The sequence below is a fragment of the Tursiops truncatus genome, chromosome 12 (assembly GCF_011762595.2).
Source record: "Tursiops truncatus isolate mTurTru1 chromosome 12, mTurTru1.mat.Y, whole genome shotgun sequence".
Taxonomy (NCBI): Eukaryota; Metazoa; Chordata; class Mammalia; order Artiodactyla; family Delphinidae; genus Tursiops; species Tursiops truncatus.
In genome coordinates this window covers 20,615,789-20,633,028 of record NC_047045.1, presented here as the reverse complement: position 1 = coordinate 20,633,028, position 17,240 = coordinate 20,615,789, and the positions used below count along the sequence as shown (strand labels likewise).

The following is a 17,240-nucleotide window of genomic DNA, read 5'->3' as shown; positions in this document are numbered from 1 at the left end:
GCAACTTGCTTGGCACAGAAGGTACTAGACATTTGCAAAATACTTGATGACAATGAGGAAGACGATGGTAAATGCTTGTTGCTGTTGAAAACTATCAATACACCCAACAAATGATATTGGAAATGGGTCCATAATGGACTGAGTTGTGTTCCCCCCAAAACTCATAAGTCGAAGCCCTAGCCCTGGTGATTGTATTAGGAGATATGGCCTTTAAAAGGTAATTAAGGTTAATTGAGGCCATAAGGATGGAGCCCTAATCCAGTTTGACTGGTGTCCTTACAAGGAGAGGAAATATACCAGGAGTGCTTGTACACAGAGGAAAGGCCATGTGAAGACACAGCAAGAAGGCAGCCATCTGCAGGCAAAGGAGAGAGACCTCGTGGGAAAGCAACTCAGCCAGCACCTTGTTCTTCTACTTCCAGCCTCCAGAACTTTGAGAAAATAAATTTCTGTTGTTTAAGCCACCCAGTCTGTGGTATTTTATTATAGCAGCCCTTACAAACTAATACAGGATCCTTATATAAACTTGTCATTTTTTTCACTTTGTTAATGGTTTATGCACACCACGACTAAAATCATCATTAGAAGACAGAAACTGTGGAATAAGGCTCACTTGGAGTTTTAGAACTGAGTCACTTAAAAACAGTAACAACAGATTCAGCGGATTACCAGATATTTAACTGCTATAAATTTGAGAAAGAAGTTGTGATATTCCACCTGATATAATTGTTCTTTGTTGAAATGTCAACTGTAGGATTTTGAATTATACTCAGCCAATTTTACACCAACTAATGCACATCTGTTAAGATGCACAGATGTGTGATTTGCAAAAATTTGTATCTATCTATCTATCTATCTGTCTCCTAGTAGAAGGGTCAGATATTAGAATAATGCCCATCAAAGAAATGAAATGCCAGAAGTCTGCAGTTCTTTACTGGGCCCATTTCTTATCCAGTAGGGATTATATTTATATATGCTTTGATGTCTTGTTTGCATTCAGTGTGGGAAGTTTTTCATTTGCAACATACATGTCCCTGCCTTCTTCAAATCCCCAAATATATGAAGTGAGAAATACTACTTGTTTTATTTTTGTATTTCATGTATCTACACTATAATTTTATATTGGGTTCTTTATTTTTTTAATTAAACAAGGATTATTAATTCATGGCTAAAATGATAACTAGTCTTCAGAATGAATCACTTGGTACTAAAATGTAGGTTTTAGAGTACATATATTTCAGTTTTTATTCTCTGATAACCATAAAGCATTATTTTATGCATATACATATGTTAGCTAGTTTTCATTTGTTAAAACTAGCTAACATTTTAATCTGATAATGACTCAAGTGGAGGGTTATTCTGAAGATTTGGCAGAACAAATGTATCCTTAACAAAGAAGTGGAATGATTTGAAAGTTCAGAAACTGATGTAGTAATTAATGTGGGACTAACCACACCATCTTTTGGTTACCAAATTGGTGTAACCAAATAGTTGATAGCAATAGATGAATAGACGCTGTGGACAAATTATGCAGTATAGTAATAATACAGTGAACAAAGAGGACCCATTCCAGTAATGTACTTCGTGGTCAGAAGCTTTGTTACCAGAAGAAGAAATAAAGCAGGAAAGTTAGCCATACATTCATGATAGAGAAGTGATGGGGGTGGGGATGGGGTAGGACAAAAGTTACCCAAAAGCATTAACACTGATGTGACTAATTTAGCACGTTTAACCTTGAGAGCGGTTACTTGTTAATCTATGAACAGTCCAGTCATCATTTATTGTCTGCTTAATACTACTCATCCTCACGCTGATCCTTGGTCTAGTCTCTTGCCCCTCAAAGCATGGTCCGTAGACTAGCAACCTGAGTCTTATTAGACTTATTAGAAGTGCTGACAGGGAGGTGAGCTCAGTGATTTGTGACCACCTAGAGGGGTGGGATAGGGAGGGTGGGAGGGAGGGAGACGCAAGAGGGAAGAGATATGGGAACATATGTATATGTATAACTGATTCACTTTGTTATAAAGCAGAAACTAACACACCATTGTAAAGCAATTATACCCCAATAAAGATGTAAAAAAAAAAAAAAAGTGCTGAATTTAGCTGCACCTGAGTGCAGACGTACTGAATCAGGATCTGCATTTTACCAATATCCTAGGTGATTTACTCACACATTAAAGTTGGAGAACACAGTTCCTCTCTACTTTTAAGTGTGTAAGAATCACCTGAATATCATATTAACATGGAGATTGTAGATTCTGATTTAGTAGGTGTGGGGTAGAGCCTGAGATTCTGTGCTTCTAACAAGCTCCTGGATGACACCCACGCTGAGGGGGACCACACTTGGGCTAATCAGGATTAGAGCAGTGGTTCCCAGCCTTCTCTGATGATAAAGTCACCCAGAGAACCTATTAAAAATGCAAAATTTTAGGTATATTACCAGAACCATTGAATTAGAATGCTCTGGGGAGTGACCTGGGGAAAGGTTTTGACTTTTAGTTTTTTTATTTTTTTAATACTTTAGGTAATTATCATAAGACGTTTGGGAAACGCTTGTAGGCCAGTCCTTGTATTTTGTACACACCATCTAATGCCTCAAAATAGGACACACCCACCAATTACTCAATGACTAGGGTTGTATAAACACTTCTATTTGAATGTTCAGTGAATTCCTGGACATATTTGTTTTCCTCAAAATGATTTTACCTAGCAGGGGAAGATAATTTTACAAAAACATTTACTTTACTGTAGCTTTCTTTGTTTTGTGGTGTCTCTCCAGGAATGTAAGAGAGGATGAAAAGAAAAGAAGAATCCACATAGTTAAAACACTTTCTCCACCTTGGAGGTGAATCATCAGCCTGCCATTCTCTCCATCATCTTTCCCAGCTTCTTAGGGTGGGGTTTTGCTCTGGCCTCTCTCACCACGTTTTCCTGAACGTAGAACCTTTCCCAGGGACCTCAAGTCAGGCTGGCCAGCCAGAAGCAAGTCTTTCTGGTGGCCATTCTTTGGTTGGTGCCTGCCTCCCCCAGGGCAAGGCTCCAGGAGTATGGCGGACTCTCCTAAACTCTGAAGGCTTATTCTTGTAGCCTTCAGTGCCTTGCAATATATTTTGACCTAAATATTATAAGAATTATAAAGAAAATCATTTTTAGATAATTTATTGATGCATTTCTTGACTGTTTTCATTTCCCAAATCCCATTTTCTTGCATTGTTCTCTTTACTTGGAATGGCTTTTCTTCCTTCATTTATCTGAAAGCTACACATCTTTCACTGTTAGCTTTAGTCTCCATCACTCACGAGCTTCTCTTGGAAGTTCCATCTCTTATCAGTTCTCTGTTCCTTAATTACTACAGTACTAACATTCATACACAGGAAGGTATATGGGTAAGGTAATAAGAGAAGGAACATGTTTCAGAGTCAGAAGATCTGGATTTCAATTCCATCTCTGCCACTTACTAGTTTTATGGCTTTGGGCAAGGGATTTAACATCTCTGAGTTTCATATGAAAACAGGAATTATAATATCTACTAGTGTTTACAGGGGACTCATGAGATCACATTTGTAAGGAAGCTTGCACGGCATATGAGACACTGCAGGGATCCAGTAGTTCATAGGTCTTGTTATCATTACTATTACTACCATGTATTACAATTTAACTGCTCCATGTGTATAAGTTTTTACCTGCTTTAAAAATAACCAAAGACAGAAATAATATTTGACTCTGTTTTTGAATTCCTTTTGGTTCTCAAAATGGGGCAGGTCTTTGGACAAAGGTTTAAAAGGTCCCACTTGAAGATAAAATGTGAAACCCAAAAATAAATTAAAGAAGTTCTGCCCCCAGAGTTAGGAGCCAACACAGACACAGACACAAAACACAGGATACCAGCTGCAGCAGCATTTTCCAAATGACGCTCTGTAGAATCCTGTAGATTCTATAAGATGATCTTGGGAAATGCATAAACTGAAAAAAAATCCTTGAGTTGAAATTAGTTTAAGAAACATTGCTACCTACAGCCTCTTCTTAACTAATGACTAATATTAAAGCCTTGCTGTTAAGAAATCTGTTGAACTTAGTTTAACCAAGTGTTTTCCAAATGGTTTGACTGTGAAACACTTTCTTTTTTTTCCCGCTTAACACCTATGCACAGTAGACCTTTGACTGGTGTAAGAACCATTATCGTGACCTTCAGAGATAGCTGTCTGACTGATCTTTGTTCTATTTTCAGCAGCTCTGTGTTCAGCAAAGTACTAATCTAGGCTGTGTTAACCTAGAGAGGGCAGGGGTGAGCCTATGCCTCCATACACTATTCTATACCTTATTTCTTTGTGATATTTTGTTTTGGTGAGTTTCACCTGGCTCAGATGAGGTCATCCCCAGCACACATCTAGACTGCTCCATTAGCAGAACTGTTTCAGCCATGTGTATATAAACACACATATAAAGCTTATATTTAAGCTTGATTTGGAGGAGGGCAATTGAGTTTCACTTACTGTATTGTTCAAGTGGTGAGAATTGGGTTTCTATGCGACTACAGCTTCATCTGGTCAAGAAAATATTGCTGATGTCATTAATGCATCTCCTTATTAGGAGAATTTATTCTCTTAATAGGCTTTATTCTCTATCCTTTAGATAAGTAAAACTTGTTTGTGATGTCTGTGCCTGGTCTATCACTCTAAACCTACTCTTGGTATTTGTCAATGTAGGGGTCATTATTATCCAATAAATACCGGAAATATTTTCCCAGGAGTAACCCAGTCCTCCATTTTGATTTGGAAGCAGTTTATATCTTTCTGTGCTTTTAAGAAGCTATCATTGTCAAATGTAAAAAAAAAAACCCACATTTTAAACTTAGAAATTACATTACAAAATTATGGTCTCAACCAACGGTCATTAAACTCACGTGCCCGATTAATTGTGCTCTCACTAAGTTACTTATCCAAAGTAAGATGTGCTTGATCTCACACCTGATTATGTTAGTTATACTTTTTATCACACTTTCATAATTTAATTAGATATTACATATCCAATGACAAGAGTGCAGAAGATTGTTGTTGAATGCTTTGTATAAAAACTAGTTAAAATGTAAACTGTCAAAAAAAAACCCTAAAAAATAAGTTGCCAGCTCTTTTTCGTGGCGCCTCAGAGGCGGTCGGCCGCTTCAGAATGAAGCTGAACATCACTTTCCCGGCCGCTGGCTGCCAGAAACTCTTTGAAGTGGACGATGAACGAAAACTTTGTACCTTTTATGAGAAGCGTATGGCCACAGAAGTTGCTGCTGACGCTCTGGGTGAAGAATGGAAGGGTTATGTGGTCCGAGTCAGTGGTGGGAATGACAAACAGGGTTTCCCCATGAAGCAGGGTGTCTTGACCCATGGCCGAGTCCGCCTGCTACTGAGTAAGGGGCATTCCTGTTACAGACCAAGGAGGACTGGAGAAAGAAAGCGCAAATCTGTACAGGGTTGCATTGTGGATGCCAATCTGAGCGTTCTCAATTTGGTCATTGTAAAAAAAGGGGAGAAGGATATTCCTGGACTCACTGATACTACTGTGCCTCGTCGCCTGGGGCCCCAAAGAGCTAGCAGAATCCGCAGACTTTTCAGTCTCTCTAAAGAAGATGATGTCCGCCAGTATTTTGCGAGAAAGCCCCTAAATGAAGAAGGTAAGAAACCTAGGACCAAAACACCCAAGGTGCAGCGTCTTGTTACTCCACGTGTTCTGCAACACAAATGTCGGCGAATTGCTCTGAAGAAACAGCGTACTAAGAACAATAAGGAAGAGGCTGCAGAATATGCTACACTTTTGGCCAAGAGAATGAAGGAGGCCAAAGAAAAACACCAGGAACAGATTGCCAAGAGACGGAGGCTGTCCTCTCTGAGAGCTTCTACTTCTAAGTCTGAGTCCAGTCAAAAATGAGATGTTCTAAGAGTAACAAATAAGATCAGACATCAAAAAAAAAAAAAAGTTGCCAAAATACTATTGCTGTAAAATTAGATGTGGGTAAAACAATTATAAAAGTTGGGAGAGGGAGGGTCATAAACATCTGGAAGTGCCTTTAAATTCTTGGTTCACTTAAAAGACATTAAAACTGGACATCATAGATAATGTATTATCAATTATAAAAAGACAACAGAGAATTCCAATCCGTGAATCCATATGGTAATGAAAAGTTTGATTCTAAAGCAAATCTTGGTGAATGGATGTGTTCTTATGCTTTTAGTCAAAATAAATTATGTATGGTATACAAGTTTTATTACGTATTGTTTTTTAAAATGACCTTCTGGTTTAACTATCTTTCTTTCTCCGTTAACTGACCAACTTGTTGGTCCAGTCCTGTTATACTGGACAAGAGGCTTCTGTTGTACGAACACTGTGATAAATGAAGCTTCAGATGTCCCCCCCGTCATTTCAGCGCTCCTCCCTCACCCAGCTGTAATGTGAACATACTGAAAACCACAGAACCCTGTGCTCCTTTTAACTGAAGTTGCTGCATCCACCTTTTGGCTCATTTCTGCTCTACAGTCTATATGCAAAGTGTAAAAGATGACAAGTAGGCTTCCCCCTTGCTTCTAGATCTCTCAGCTATTACAGCCATTGCCTTACTCTCTCTGAATTCCTGAAGTCCAGACAGTTGCCTGTCTGAATCCCAGAAACCCAGTTTGTCTTTCTTAGCACTTCATTCCCTTCTTTAAACTGGCGACTTGCTTTGGTAGCGGACAGCTCAGATTCTCTCACCTTTGCTTCACCTCCTGACTCATAGGTCTCTCACCTGTCCTGCCTATGCTTTCCATGGCCTCATACGTCTCCGAGTTGAGCTTATGGTTGATGGTCCCTTGTCTTGGTCTTCACCTGGCAGTGTCTTCATCTTCGAGTTTTGAATTTCCTAACTGGATAGTGAAGTGATTTTGCCCTTTTTACTAGGTGTTTCAGCAGAGGCAGAAGGCTGGAACTTAACTGGGATGGCAGCTGTTCTTTTCATGTATTGCTCCCAGTTCTGTTCTTTGTTATTTTGAACTGATAAAGGATAAAGCTGGAGGGACTCATCTCTTGTAATTATGTAGGTTGTTCACAGGCATCTATAGTAACTGTCCACCATATGATCTCAAGCTAGCTCTGGATTATTAATTGTATATGATCATGGTTTTGGCTTTTAGGAACCAAGGCTAGGAGTTCAATCCAACCGTGGAAGGCTGGTGGATTTTGCCAATAAACAGATAAAGAGGAGCGAGGTGGGGTGGCGGTGGTAGTGGTGGCAGTGAATGGCTGTTCCTTATTGTAAAGATAAACTATATTCTTAGGTCATGGTAGAGAGTAAACTCAATGAAGTTATTATGAACACAGAGGCTGAAAGGGAATAAGAAAATTACACTTTTGCTTAGAATATTTTGTAGGACAAGTAATACTTTGTTTAGAGTTTAAAGTTTAAAGAAGGAACTAGAGTAGTTTAAAACATTTTTTTAATCATTTAAAAAACTGAAGTATAGTTGATTTACAATGGTGTGTTAGTTTCAGGTGTACAGCAGAGTAGTTATACATACATACATACATATATGTATATATGTATATATTCTTTTTCAGAATCTTTTTCTTTATAGGTTATTACAAGATATTGAATATAGTTCCCTGTGCTACACAGTAGGTCCTTATTGTTTACCTGTGTTATATATAGTAGTATGTATCTGTTACTCCCAAACTCCTAATTTATCCCTCCTCTCCCTTTCCCCTTTGGTAACCATAAGTTTGTTAAAACATATTTTAGACTTAATATTATTACAGGAACAGAATGAGAATGAGAACATACATCACCCTGTAGTTCTGTTCCTCACACCTCTCTCCCCAAATACCCTTGTGTGATGCTGAATCAGGGCTGTCCAGTGACATAGCAAATAACAATCGACATGAACAAGTACAAAGGTCAATATTCCTACACCAATTATTAACCCAGACTGAATCTCCAATCTAACCATTTATTTCCAAATGGACTTGTAGATGTTATTACATGGTTTTATAGCTCATTCAATATTGAGACGTCTGCTTCTGTTTGGAATTTATCTGTTAGATTTAGATAGCACATGTGTTGGAAGTATTAATAAGTGTGACTCAGTCTTAACTAAAAAATAGTCTACAGTGATTCTACTTCTAGTATCTTTCAGTTCTTGATTAGCAAGGCAAAAGCTCAGGGGTGTGATTCAGTGATACAGAAGACAAACAGAGTATATTGCATACTATGCAAAAAAACCCAACAAACCAAACAAACCCTAGTATCCTGGGTATAGGTACAGGAATAATTTCCACAATAGGAAAAGACACAGTATCTTTAGGTAAAGTAATACTGGTAGTGTAGGCTTCTCCTACACAGTAGGGTATGATAACTGTCCAGATATCTTTAGCAAAAAGACACCATCGCATGCCATTCAGCCAATAGCTAAAAGCAAAAGATCCAAAAACAATAAAGAATCTTATTGGTATTAGTAGACCATTTGTGACTGCTTCTGCTTGATACAATGAGGGGTGATAATTCAAACAAAAGGGATGTAAATGAATTTGCATGGTGTATACTAGCAGTAACAGTAATTTAAATTACCTTCATTTATGGATACATTGATTGTTAAGATGCAAAGATTTCAAAGCACACATCAAAGATTCCTTCGTTGACATATGCAAAATGTTGTACATAAAAATTTCTTCCACTTAATAAGCCATGTTACAAGATCAATTTGGAACCCGCTTGCTGTGCTAAAAATATATGATGAAAACACAGTTCCAGGGCTTCCCTGGTGGCACAGTGGTTGAGAGTCCGCCTGCCGATGCAGGGGACACGGGTTCGTGCCCTGGTCCGGGAAGATCCCACGTGCCGCGGAGCGGCTGGGCCCGTGAGCCATGGCCGCTGAGCCTGCACGTCCGGAGCCTGTGCTCCGCAACGGGAGAGGCCACAACAGTGAGAGGCCCGCGTACTGAAAAACAAACAAACAAACAAACAAAAAAACACAGTTCCAAAGATCTCAGCAGAATGTAGATTTTTTGACAGAAAAGGTACGATAACGTTGAGGCATGTCTCGGGGTTCTCATGAGGTCTGCTTCACACTTCCAAACAGAAGCTTCCTGTCCTAAACAGGTGATTGCCTGAAAACACTTTAAGAAGGTCCCTTCCGGGTTATATTAGCATCAGACTATGTGCACTAACTCCTATGAAGTTACGTTTACATAATCATGTATAAGGCAGTGATTCAGCTCTGAGCAAGCACTCTGGATCTTTGTTACATAGCATTTTTAATACAAGGCAGCCATACACCTGTGCCATAGCCTTGCCTCATCTTTGGGTGACAATCTGAACCAAATATCTCCTCTCACTAAACCTCTCTACTCCAACCACTTCATTGTCTCTTCGAGCAATGCCTGTATAACTGATGTACTGAATGAGCCGGGAACAGGAAACTGAGGCGCTAAAGCAATTTTTTATCTTTGTTTTCAGCCCCTTTAAACTTGGTGTCTGACTTTGTTCTTCCACACTCCTGGAGAAAAAATTCTAGGCAAGTCCCAGATTTTTTTGAGACTCTGAAATAAAAAACAGTATCATTTTGGTGATTAAAATGTCCAGTTGAGTGTAATAGACAAAACTCCAATCCTCACTTGATCAATATGTCCTCTTCTCCCCTAGCCTGGGCCTAATTCACTCTGGGAGCCTGTAAGGGGGGTGGGTGGGTGGGGATGTGATGGGCTTCTTTCTCCTCACCGCCACCTCCTTTCTTCAATTGTTAGATAAGGTTTCTAGCCTGTGTCAGCTTGCAGCAAGGGGGAGAGGAAATTAACAAAAGGCATGGTTCAGACATTTTAGGTAAGGTTGTAAGGCTCTAATGTTGCCCTGGTTTCTTCTGGGAGTGATGGAGGCACTTTAGCTAACTCTTTCCCCAGTGGGGGGGGTGTTTTTGTGTGTATGTGTGTGATCTACTTTCTAGGGACCTCTGATTATAGTGACATTGTTGTACTCAATGCCTACTTATATATATCTCTATCTATATATATCTCCCTAGCTTAACCACGGGATTTTTTGGACTACCCCAAACAAATGATCTCTGTTGGATCCCTTCATCTTTTCAGGCAGAGGGAGATACCTTTTAAAATAAATAAAGGTACCTGACTTCTCCCCCATAGGTCCCTTTGGCCCTGAGACATCTCAGGCATCCTTTCCCCATCATCAGAGGAGGAAAACCTCACTTCCATATACGTTCTCTTGTTCCTTAGTGCCAGATGGGTGGTTCCAGATACAGCCTTGCTCTTAATTTCCTACTGGTAAGAGTCATTCTTCATCCCCCTCAAGTGCCAGGGAACATGAAACGAGTTCTCTCAGTGGTTCTTCCAAAGTCTCTCTCACCTGGCCTGAAATAACGAGGAAAGGTCTCTGTTGCATGCTCTGTGGATGTGTGAGATTCTGCGTGGTCCACTGACAGCTCCCCAGAGCACTCTCCCTCCCTGGCATCTCTGACATCATCGCCATTAAGCTGGAGGTGGGTAAGCATTAGTGCCGGTGGAGCTAGGTTCCTACTCTCTTAACTTGCCCTCCTCTTACTGAGTCCGTGACAGACATTGTTTTTACAGACATTTGGAGTGTCTGCCAAAATTCCTCAAAACCAGGAAAAACCAAATTTAACATCTTGTTACATTTGCATTTGATCTTGTAATATGGCTTATTAAGTGGAAGAAATTTTTATGGACAACATTTTGTATATGTCAATGAAGGAATCTTTGAGGGATGCCCAAATCCCAATGTCTTTATTTCTCCCAGTATGAGCAGAAGTGAGGGCAGGGGGACTAACAGAAAAAACCTCAGTAAGTGTGTGACACAAATAAATGTTTAGTTCCCCAAACAGAGGGAAAATAAAAGATAAGAAGATGCTGAAACCCAGAAAGTAATGTCAGACTTACATGCACAAATGGAAAGGGACCAATATAAGAAGCAGGTTAGTATGTTAAAAACCAGCTGAGTCTACCTCAAACGAATAGGGGCACATCAGAGGAAAACAGCACTAGAAATATTTCCTATTGCTACCAAGAAAGATGTGATGGAATTGATGTCCTAGAATCATGGTAAATTCAAGAGCTGAGGGTTTCAAAATTTTTGAGAAATGCATGTCAGAAAACCTATTGGTTCCCATTGACCCCTTGAAAGCAATGTCTCTAAAAGTATCAGCAGGAGCTTCAGCTCAGGATACTGGCAATTGTCAGACAGGTGTGGGGATGAGGGAGCAACCTACCCTAAGAGGCAGGTTTCATGGGCCTAAGACATCCAAGAGCTAGAGGCACTGGCAACAGCCACTGGGGCTTAGGGAACGCATGTCTTGAGACAGGAGCAGGAGACAGGACTGTGGAGAAGACAAGGCTGCAACAACATGGGCTGTTCTGACTTTGGAGTGAGGGAAGCAGTGTCTCCATTGCCAGCTTCCTAGACAGCGCCCATGCTTAGCACAGCATACCGGGAAGACAGGGCTTCAAAGGGAAATGGAAATTAAGAGTTTTTAAACATGAGATGGGGAAGAAGACAGCTTGAAGTAAGACGTTATGGCTGGGGGTGTCACCATAAGGTCATTTTCTAAATTTTGCAAGAAGACCAGAATGTCTTAAATGCCACTTTCTAAAGGAGAAGGTGCTGGTGGGATTCCTCTACCCCTCCTCCTTACCATAGGCCATGCCCACAGGGGTCATCACCAACCTCTTGAGGTGATATTTCTCCTGACCCAGTTTGGGTCACGAGTTCTGAACTTTGGATGCCTGGCAGAGATGCATCATATTCCCTGAGCCTGGAAAGCCTCTTCTAGTGTTTCCTCTGATGACCCTCCTTCCTCCAGATAGCATACAGTCTCTGCTTGATGGTAACCACCTCCAATGCTGCTGCAGGAATGCATGCTTTCCAGGAGAAAGTCCAAGTTCTACTGTTGAACGTACTCCACTTCTACCAAGGCAGTATTACCAAGGGAGACTCTTGGTTGAAAGTGAGCTTAATGAGACATATTGGAGGGAATTTGGGACTTTTATTTCTTTGGTCTTTAACTCACAAGGGTTTGTAATTTTGGACTTTAATTTTCATCTAGAAATTTACTCATGGAAAGGTTTGTAGTGTTCCAATGTGAGGCATATTTTATACTGTTGATTTTTCTTGTCATTTAGGTTTATTAAAACCTCCGTTGTGCTATTTGGGCAGCATGGCAGGGTATAATTTACGATGAGAAATAGAATGGGGGGTAAATTTTTAGCTTCAGGTAAAAACATGGTCATGGAGTTAATTTAAAAGTTCCAACCCATTTTAGAGCTCTCTGAGGACAGAAATTGGAAGTGTCATCATCATTCCAAGAAGAATAAACAAAGGAGCGATAGTCGCGGGGAGCAGCCACATGGAGGTGGAGGCAGGGCTGCCCTGATAACCTGCTCTTCTCCTGCTAGGGGTCCGCCTCACCCCTGGCAACCACAGCTGAGCTGGTGAGTCAGATGGCTTGAGAGCAAATGGTTAGAAAATGTAAGGGAGGGACCAGTTTCTCCCTTTGCCTGTGCTCCTCTTGACCCATAAATCAGGAACTTACACCCTGTAGGAAATATTGGGGAGTAGCTTCTGTCCCCTCTTATGTCCCCTTTAGCCACACCTTTCTGAGGGAGAGACTCGATCCTGTTACCGAACCAAACTTGGGTCTGCTTCCCCAATGCAGAGCAAAGCCAGTCCACTGACACCAAGCTGTGATGAAGGAAAGTACGGCATTTATGAAGAGGCACCCAAAGTGGGGCTAAGCAAGGAGAATGGGCAGCTCATCCACAAAAGACCAAACTCCCTGATGGCTTTTGGGGAATGGTTTTATAGGCAAGGTGAGGGAGTTTGGGGTCGGTAGAGGCAAATTATTACATTTAGAATGGATAAACAACAAGGTCCTACTGTAGAGCACAGGGAACTATAGTCAATATCCTGTGATAAACCATAATGGAAAAGAATATAAAAAAAGAATGTCTATATGTGTATAACTGAGTCACTTTCCCATGTAGCAGAGATTGCCACAACACTGTAAATCAACTATACTTTAATAAAAAAATATTAAAAGTTTTAAAGAAAGGCAAGGTGAGGGAGAGAGTTGTGGGGTGTCTGATCAGCTTGTGGACATTCTTCTGATTGGTTGGTGGGGGGGTAACCTGGGGTACTTCAGGAGTCAACATCATCAACCTTCTGGTTCCAACCGGTCTGAGGTTTACCTGCTGGTGGTCAGCAGTGAACTTCTTCCACCTGGTGGGGGTTTTATTATCTGCCAAACAACTCAAGGATACGGCTCAAGATATTATCTATATATAAATAGATAATATCTGTATATTACGGAGGAGGTACTAAAGGTCCTTGACTTTGTTTTATGGCTAAACTATTACAGTATTATTTTGGCTAAAGCTTTTCTTCAAGCAAGAGGTGGGGAACACAGTAGGGGCGGTGTTTCTGTTCTGGGAAGGCCCCACAGGGTCCTGTTTGGTTTCACTCCCTGCTCTTCGAGGGGAACCAGACCCAGGCTCTGCCCCCATGGAGGGAGGGCTGCCCCTTCTCGGGGGTCAGCCTTAGAGTGATGAGATTCATTGTGAGGGTAAACAGGGAGGTCTGATTCAGGCTGCAAGTCAAAGCCATGCTCTTCAATATAGTATTACCAACAAAATATGACATTTTGATGCCCGTTTGACCCTCTGTTTATTTCTCATTTTGTCCAGAACCTGTAGGGGTGGGATTATCACTCTCAGAAACCCCAATTCTATTACTAAGCCATTAAAAAGAATGAAATAATGCCATGTGCAGCAACATGGGTGGACCTAGAGATTGTCATACTGAGTGAAGTAAGTCAGACAGAGAAAGACGGATATTATATGATATTGCTCATATGTGGACTCTAAAAGGAAATGATACAAATGAACTTATTTACAAAACAGAAACAGACTTAGACTTAGGGAACGAATTTAGGGTTACCGGGTGGGAAGGGATAGTTAGGGAGTTTGGGATTGAGATGTACACACTGCTGTATTTTAAATGGTTAACCAGGGACTTCCCTGGTGGTCCAGTGATTAAGATTCCGTGCTCCCAATGCAGGGGGCCCGGGTTTGATCCCTCGTGAGGGAACTAGATCCCGCATGCCGCAACTAAGACCCGGTGCAGCCAAAGAAAGAAAGAATGAATGAATGATTTTAAATAAATAAATAAAATGGATAACCAACAAGGACCTGCTGTTAGCACAGGGAGCTCTGCTCAATATTATGTAACAATCTAAATGGGAAAAGAATTTGAAAAAGAATGGATATATGTACATGTATAACTGAATCACTTTGCTGTACACCTGAAACTATCACAACATTGTTAATCAATTATACTCCAATATAAAATAAAAAAGTTAAAAAAAAGAAAAAAAAAGAAACACCAATTCTCCTGACTCTCATCAAAGGATGGAATTTTAAATACAGCCTCCAGGTTGCAGGTGCAGACCTCTGCCCACCTCTTGGTCAGTTGGTCACTCCCAACTCTCAGCCCCTGGTGCTTCTTGGGAGTAGGATGACATGGAACAGATGGGATGATCTGCAGGAAGAATGTCAAAACAACACTTGGCAATTATGACTTTTTAGTATTTCTCCAGGGAAGAAGAGGCTCTGACTCTACATAACCAGTTACGTTTATTGACACAAAAATACAAGGGAAAACGTCTGAGGAAATATAAGAATTTGATATAAATATCCTCTGACAGCAAAAACCTCCAGTTGCTTTAAATGTATGCTTGTTAAAGCATCTTGCTTTTATTCTTCTTGGTGGTCTATTCACAGGATTTTATTGCTATCTTTCTTTCCAGCCTTTTGCCTTTCTTCTATTTAGGGAATTACTCTTACCTCCACCTTTGGGGACTGATTTTTGCTATTAATATAAACCGTGAACCGTTGACTGGGGAAAATCCTAGGCTCACTGCTTGATTCTCACACAGGTGCCTAGCATTCTTGTCAAAATTTCCTCTTTTGCCTGAGCTATAAATCCCTCTGTCTGATTAGCTGCCCCGAGTCCTTTGTCTGTGGAGCGCCCTGATCTTCAGATCCTGCTCTGTCCCTTGGCTTAGTCTGATAACCTACATTCATGACATAATGTCTGTCTTGAATTTTGTGCTGGAGCATATACGTGTGCCTTTGCCTGGGAACTAAGTGAATAAGATTGGGTGGGTCAGTGGTCCACCTTTCTGTCTTCACAATAAGGATGGTTTTTGTGTGTGTTTACAGGCATGTGGATTTCTCATGGACAAGCTCTCTGAGTACTCTGAAGCCTTGGGTGTTAGCACTTTTGCACTGTCTTTTATTCTAAAGAGTTAAGCAACAATTTACAGATATGGAAAAAAGAAACAAAAGACAAAAAGAGGAGAAGAAATTTGACTAAGAAAAAAAGGAATAGGATTGGAAAAATAAGATGAAACCAGGGATGAGGTTAGCACACAAAATGCATGCTGAGGCCTGCCACACTGACTACACTTGGGCCACAGATTTGCCTTTGAGTTTTCTAGCAGCCAGTGCAGACAGAGAAACATAAAAATACATAATATTTTTGTGCATGTAGTAAAAACTTGTTCAAAAGATGGATGACTATTCTTTTTTATAATTTATTTTTTTTTAAGTTTAAAATTATTATTTTTTTAAAATAAATTTATTTATTTATTTTTTAAACTTATTTTTGGCTTTGTTGGGTCTCCGTTGCTGTGCACGGGCTTTCTCTAGTTGCAGTGAGTAGGGGTTACTCTTCGTTTCAGTGCGCGGGCTTCTCATTGCAGTGGCTTCTCTTGTTGCAGAGCACTGGCTCTAGGCATGCAGGCTTCAGTAGTTGTGGCACACGGGCTCAGTAGTTGTGGCTCATGGGCTCAGTAGTTGTGGCTCACAGGCTCTAGAGTGCAAGCTCAGTAGTTGTGGTGCATGGGCTTAGCTGCTCCGCCGCATGTGGGATCTTCCTGGACCAGGGCTCAAACCCATGTCCCCTGCACTGGCAGGAGGATTCTTTTTTTTTTTTTTTTTTTTTTGGCGGTGCGCGGGCCTCTCACTGTTGTGACCTCTCCCATTGCGGAATACAGGCTCCAGACGCGCAGGCTCAGCGGTCACGGCTCACGGGCCCAGCCGCTCTGTGGCATGTGGGATCCTCCCGGACCGGGGCACGAACCCGTGTCCCCTGCCTCGGCAGGCGGACTCTCAACCACTGCGCCACCAGGGAAGCCCTGGCAGGAGGATTCTTAACCACTGTGCCACCAGGGAAGCCCTGGATGACTATTCTTGATGTTTATTCCTGTGTGGATACTTTCCGTGTTTTTGTAAAGATCATTCTGTGAAATTTAATGAACCGCATCATCAGTCATGTCCTCTTGGTAAGACAACAGCAAATATTCTGGGATTTTTTCCTCTTGGCATCATCCCACAATGGACACAGCTGACATGGTTATGAAGCACAGTCCATTCAGTCAGAGCAGTTCTACAGGGACCAGACAATGTGGTCAATTGTCTGAAACCCTCAGAGTTTCAATTCGATTCAGGACAAATTGAAGTTTACAATTTATATGCTGCTTATGCAAAGTTTAGGGAATTCTTAAATAGTGCCTCTCTCAACGGATGCTCACTGGGAGGCAGTGGGCATGATTTATGGTTACTTTATAAGTTCCTGGAGTGCAGACAGTTCATATTCAGAATCTTATTCCTTAGATTCTTAGAAACATAAAAATCTTCAGGTGAGCTGGAAAGTAGGACTGACATTCTCTTTTCAGATTTAGCGATCCTAATGAGGATCCCATTTCCTAATAGAAGAGGTAATTCACATGCACAGGATAGTAGTTTTGCTTCTCTGAAACACAGTGAAAATTTGTTGATACAAGCAAAATAGTTCTAGTCCTTGGAGCCTGACTGCAATAATTTTAGCCTTGACATTTTTTGAAGTTGGTGTTGGAAGAAAGTCAACTCAACCATAAAAAATAATTCAGGGCTTCCCTGGTGGCGCAGTGGTTGAGAGTCCGCCTGCCGATGCAGGGGACACGGGTTCGTGCCGCGGTCCGGGAAGATCCCACATGCCGCGGAGCGGCTGTGCCTGTGAGCCATGGCCGCTGAGCCTGCGCGTCCGGAAGGCCCGCATACCGCCAAAAAAAAAAAAAAAAAAAAACATATTGGGAAAGAATTGTTACATTTTTACTATTTGAAACACAGCTGTTTTTATTTTAGAAAGGCATCAGGTAGAA

At 41.0% G+C, this 17,240-nt stretch overlaps 1 protein-coding gene across 1 annotated transcript; it reads left to right on the top strand.

Annotated features, from left to right (window-relative positions):
* Window positions 1-5,166: 5,166 nt before the first annotated feature.
* On the top strand, window positions 5,167-5,948 carry LOC101319785 (small ribosomal subunit protein eS6-like). The gene has a single exon (XM_033867339.2). It carries the CDS (start codon window positions 5,167-5,169, stop codon window positions 5,914-5,916), a length of 750 nt encoding a protein of 249 aa, XP_033723230.1. The 3' UTR covers window positions 5,917-5,948.
* Window positions 5,949-17,240: the final 11,292 nt, after the last annotated feature.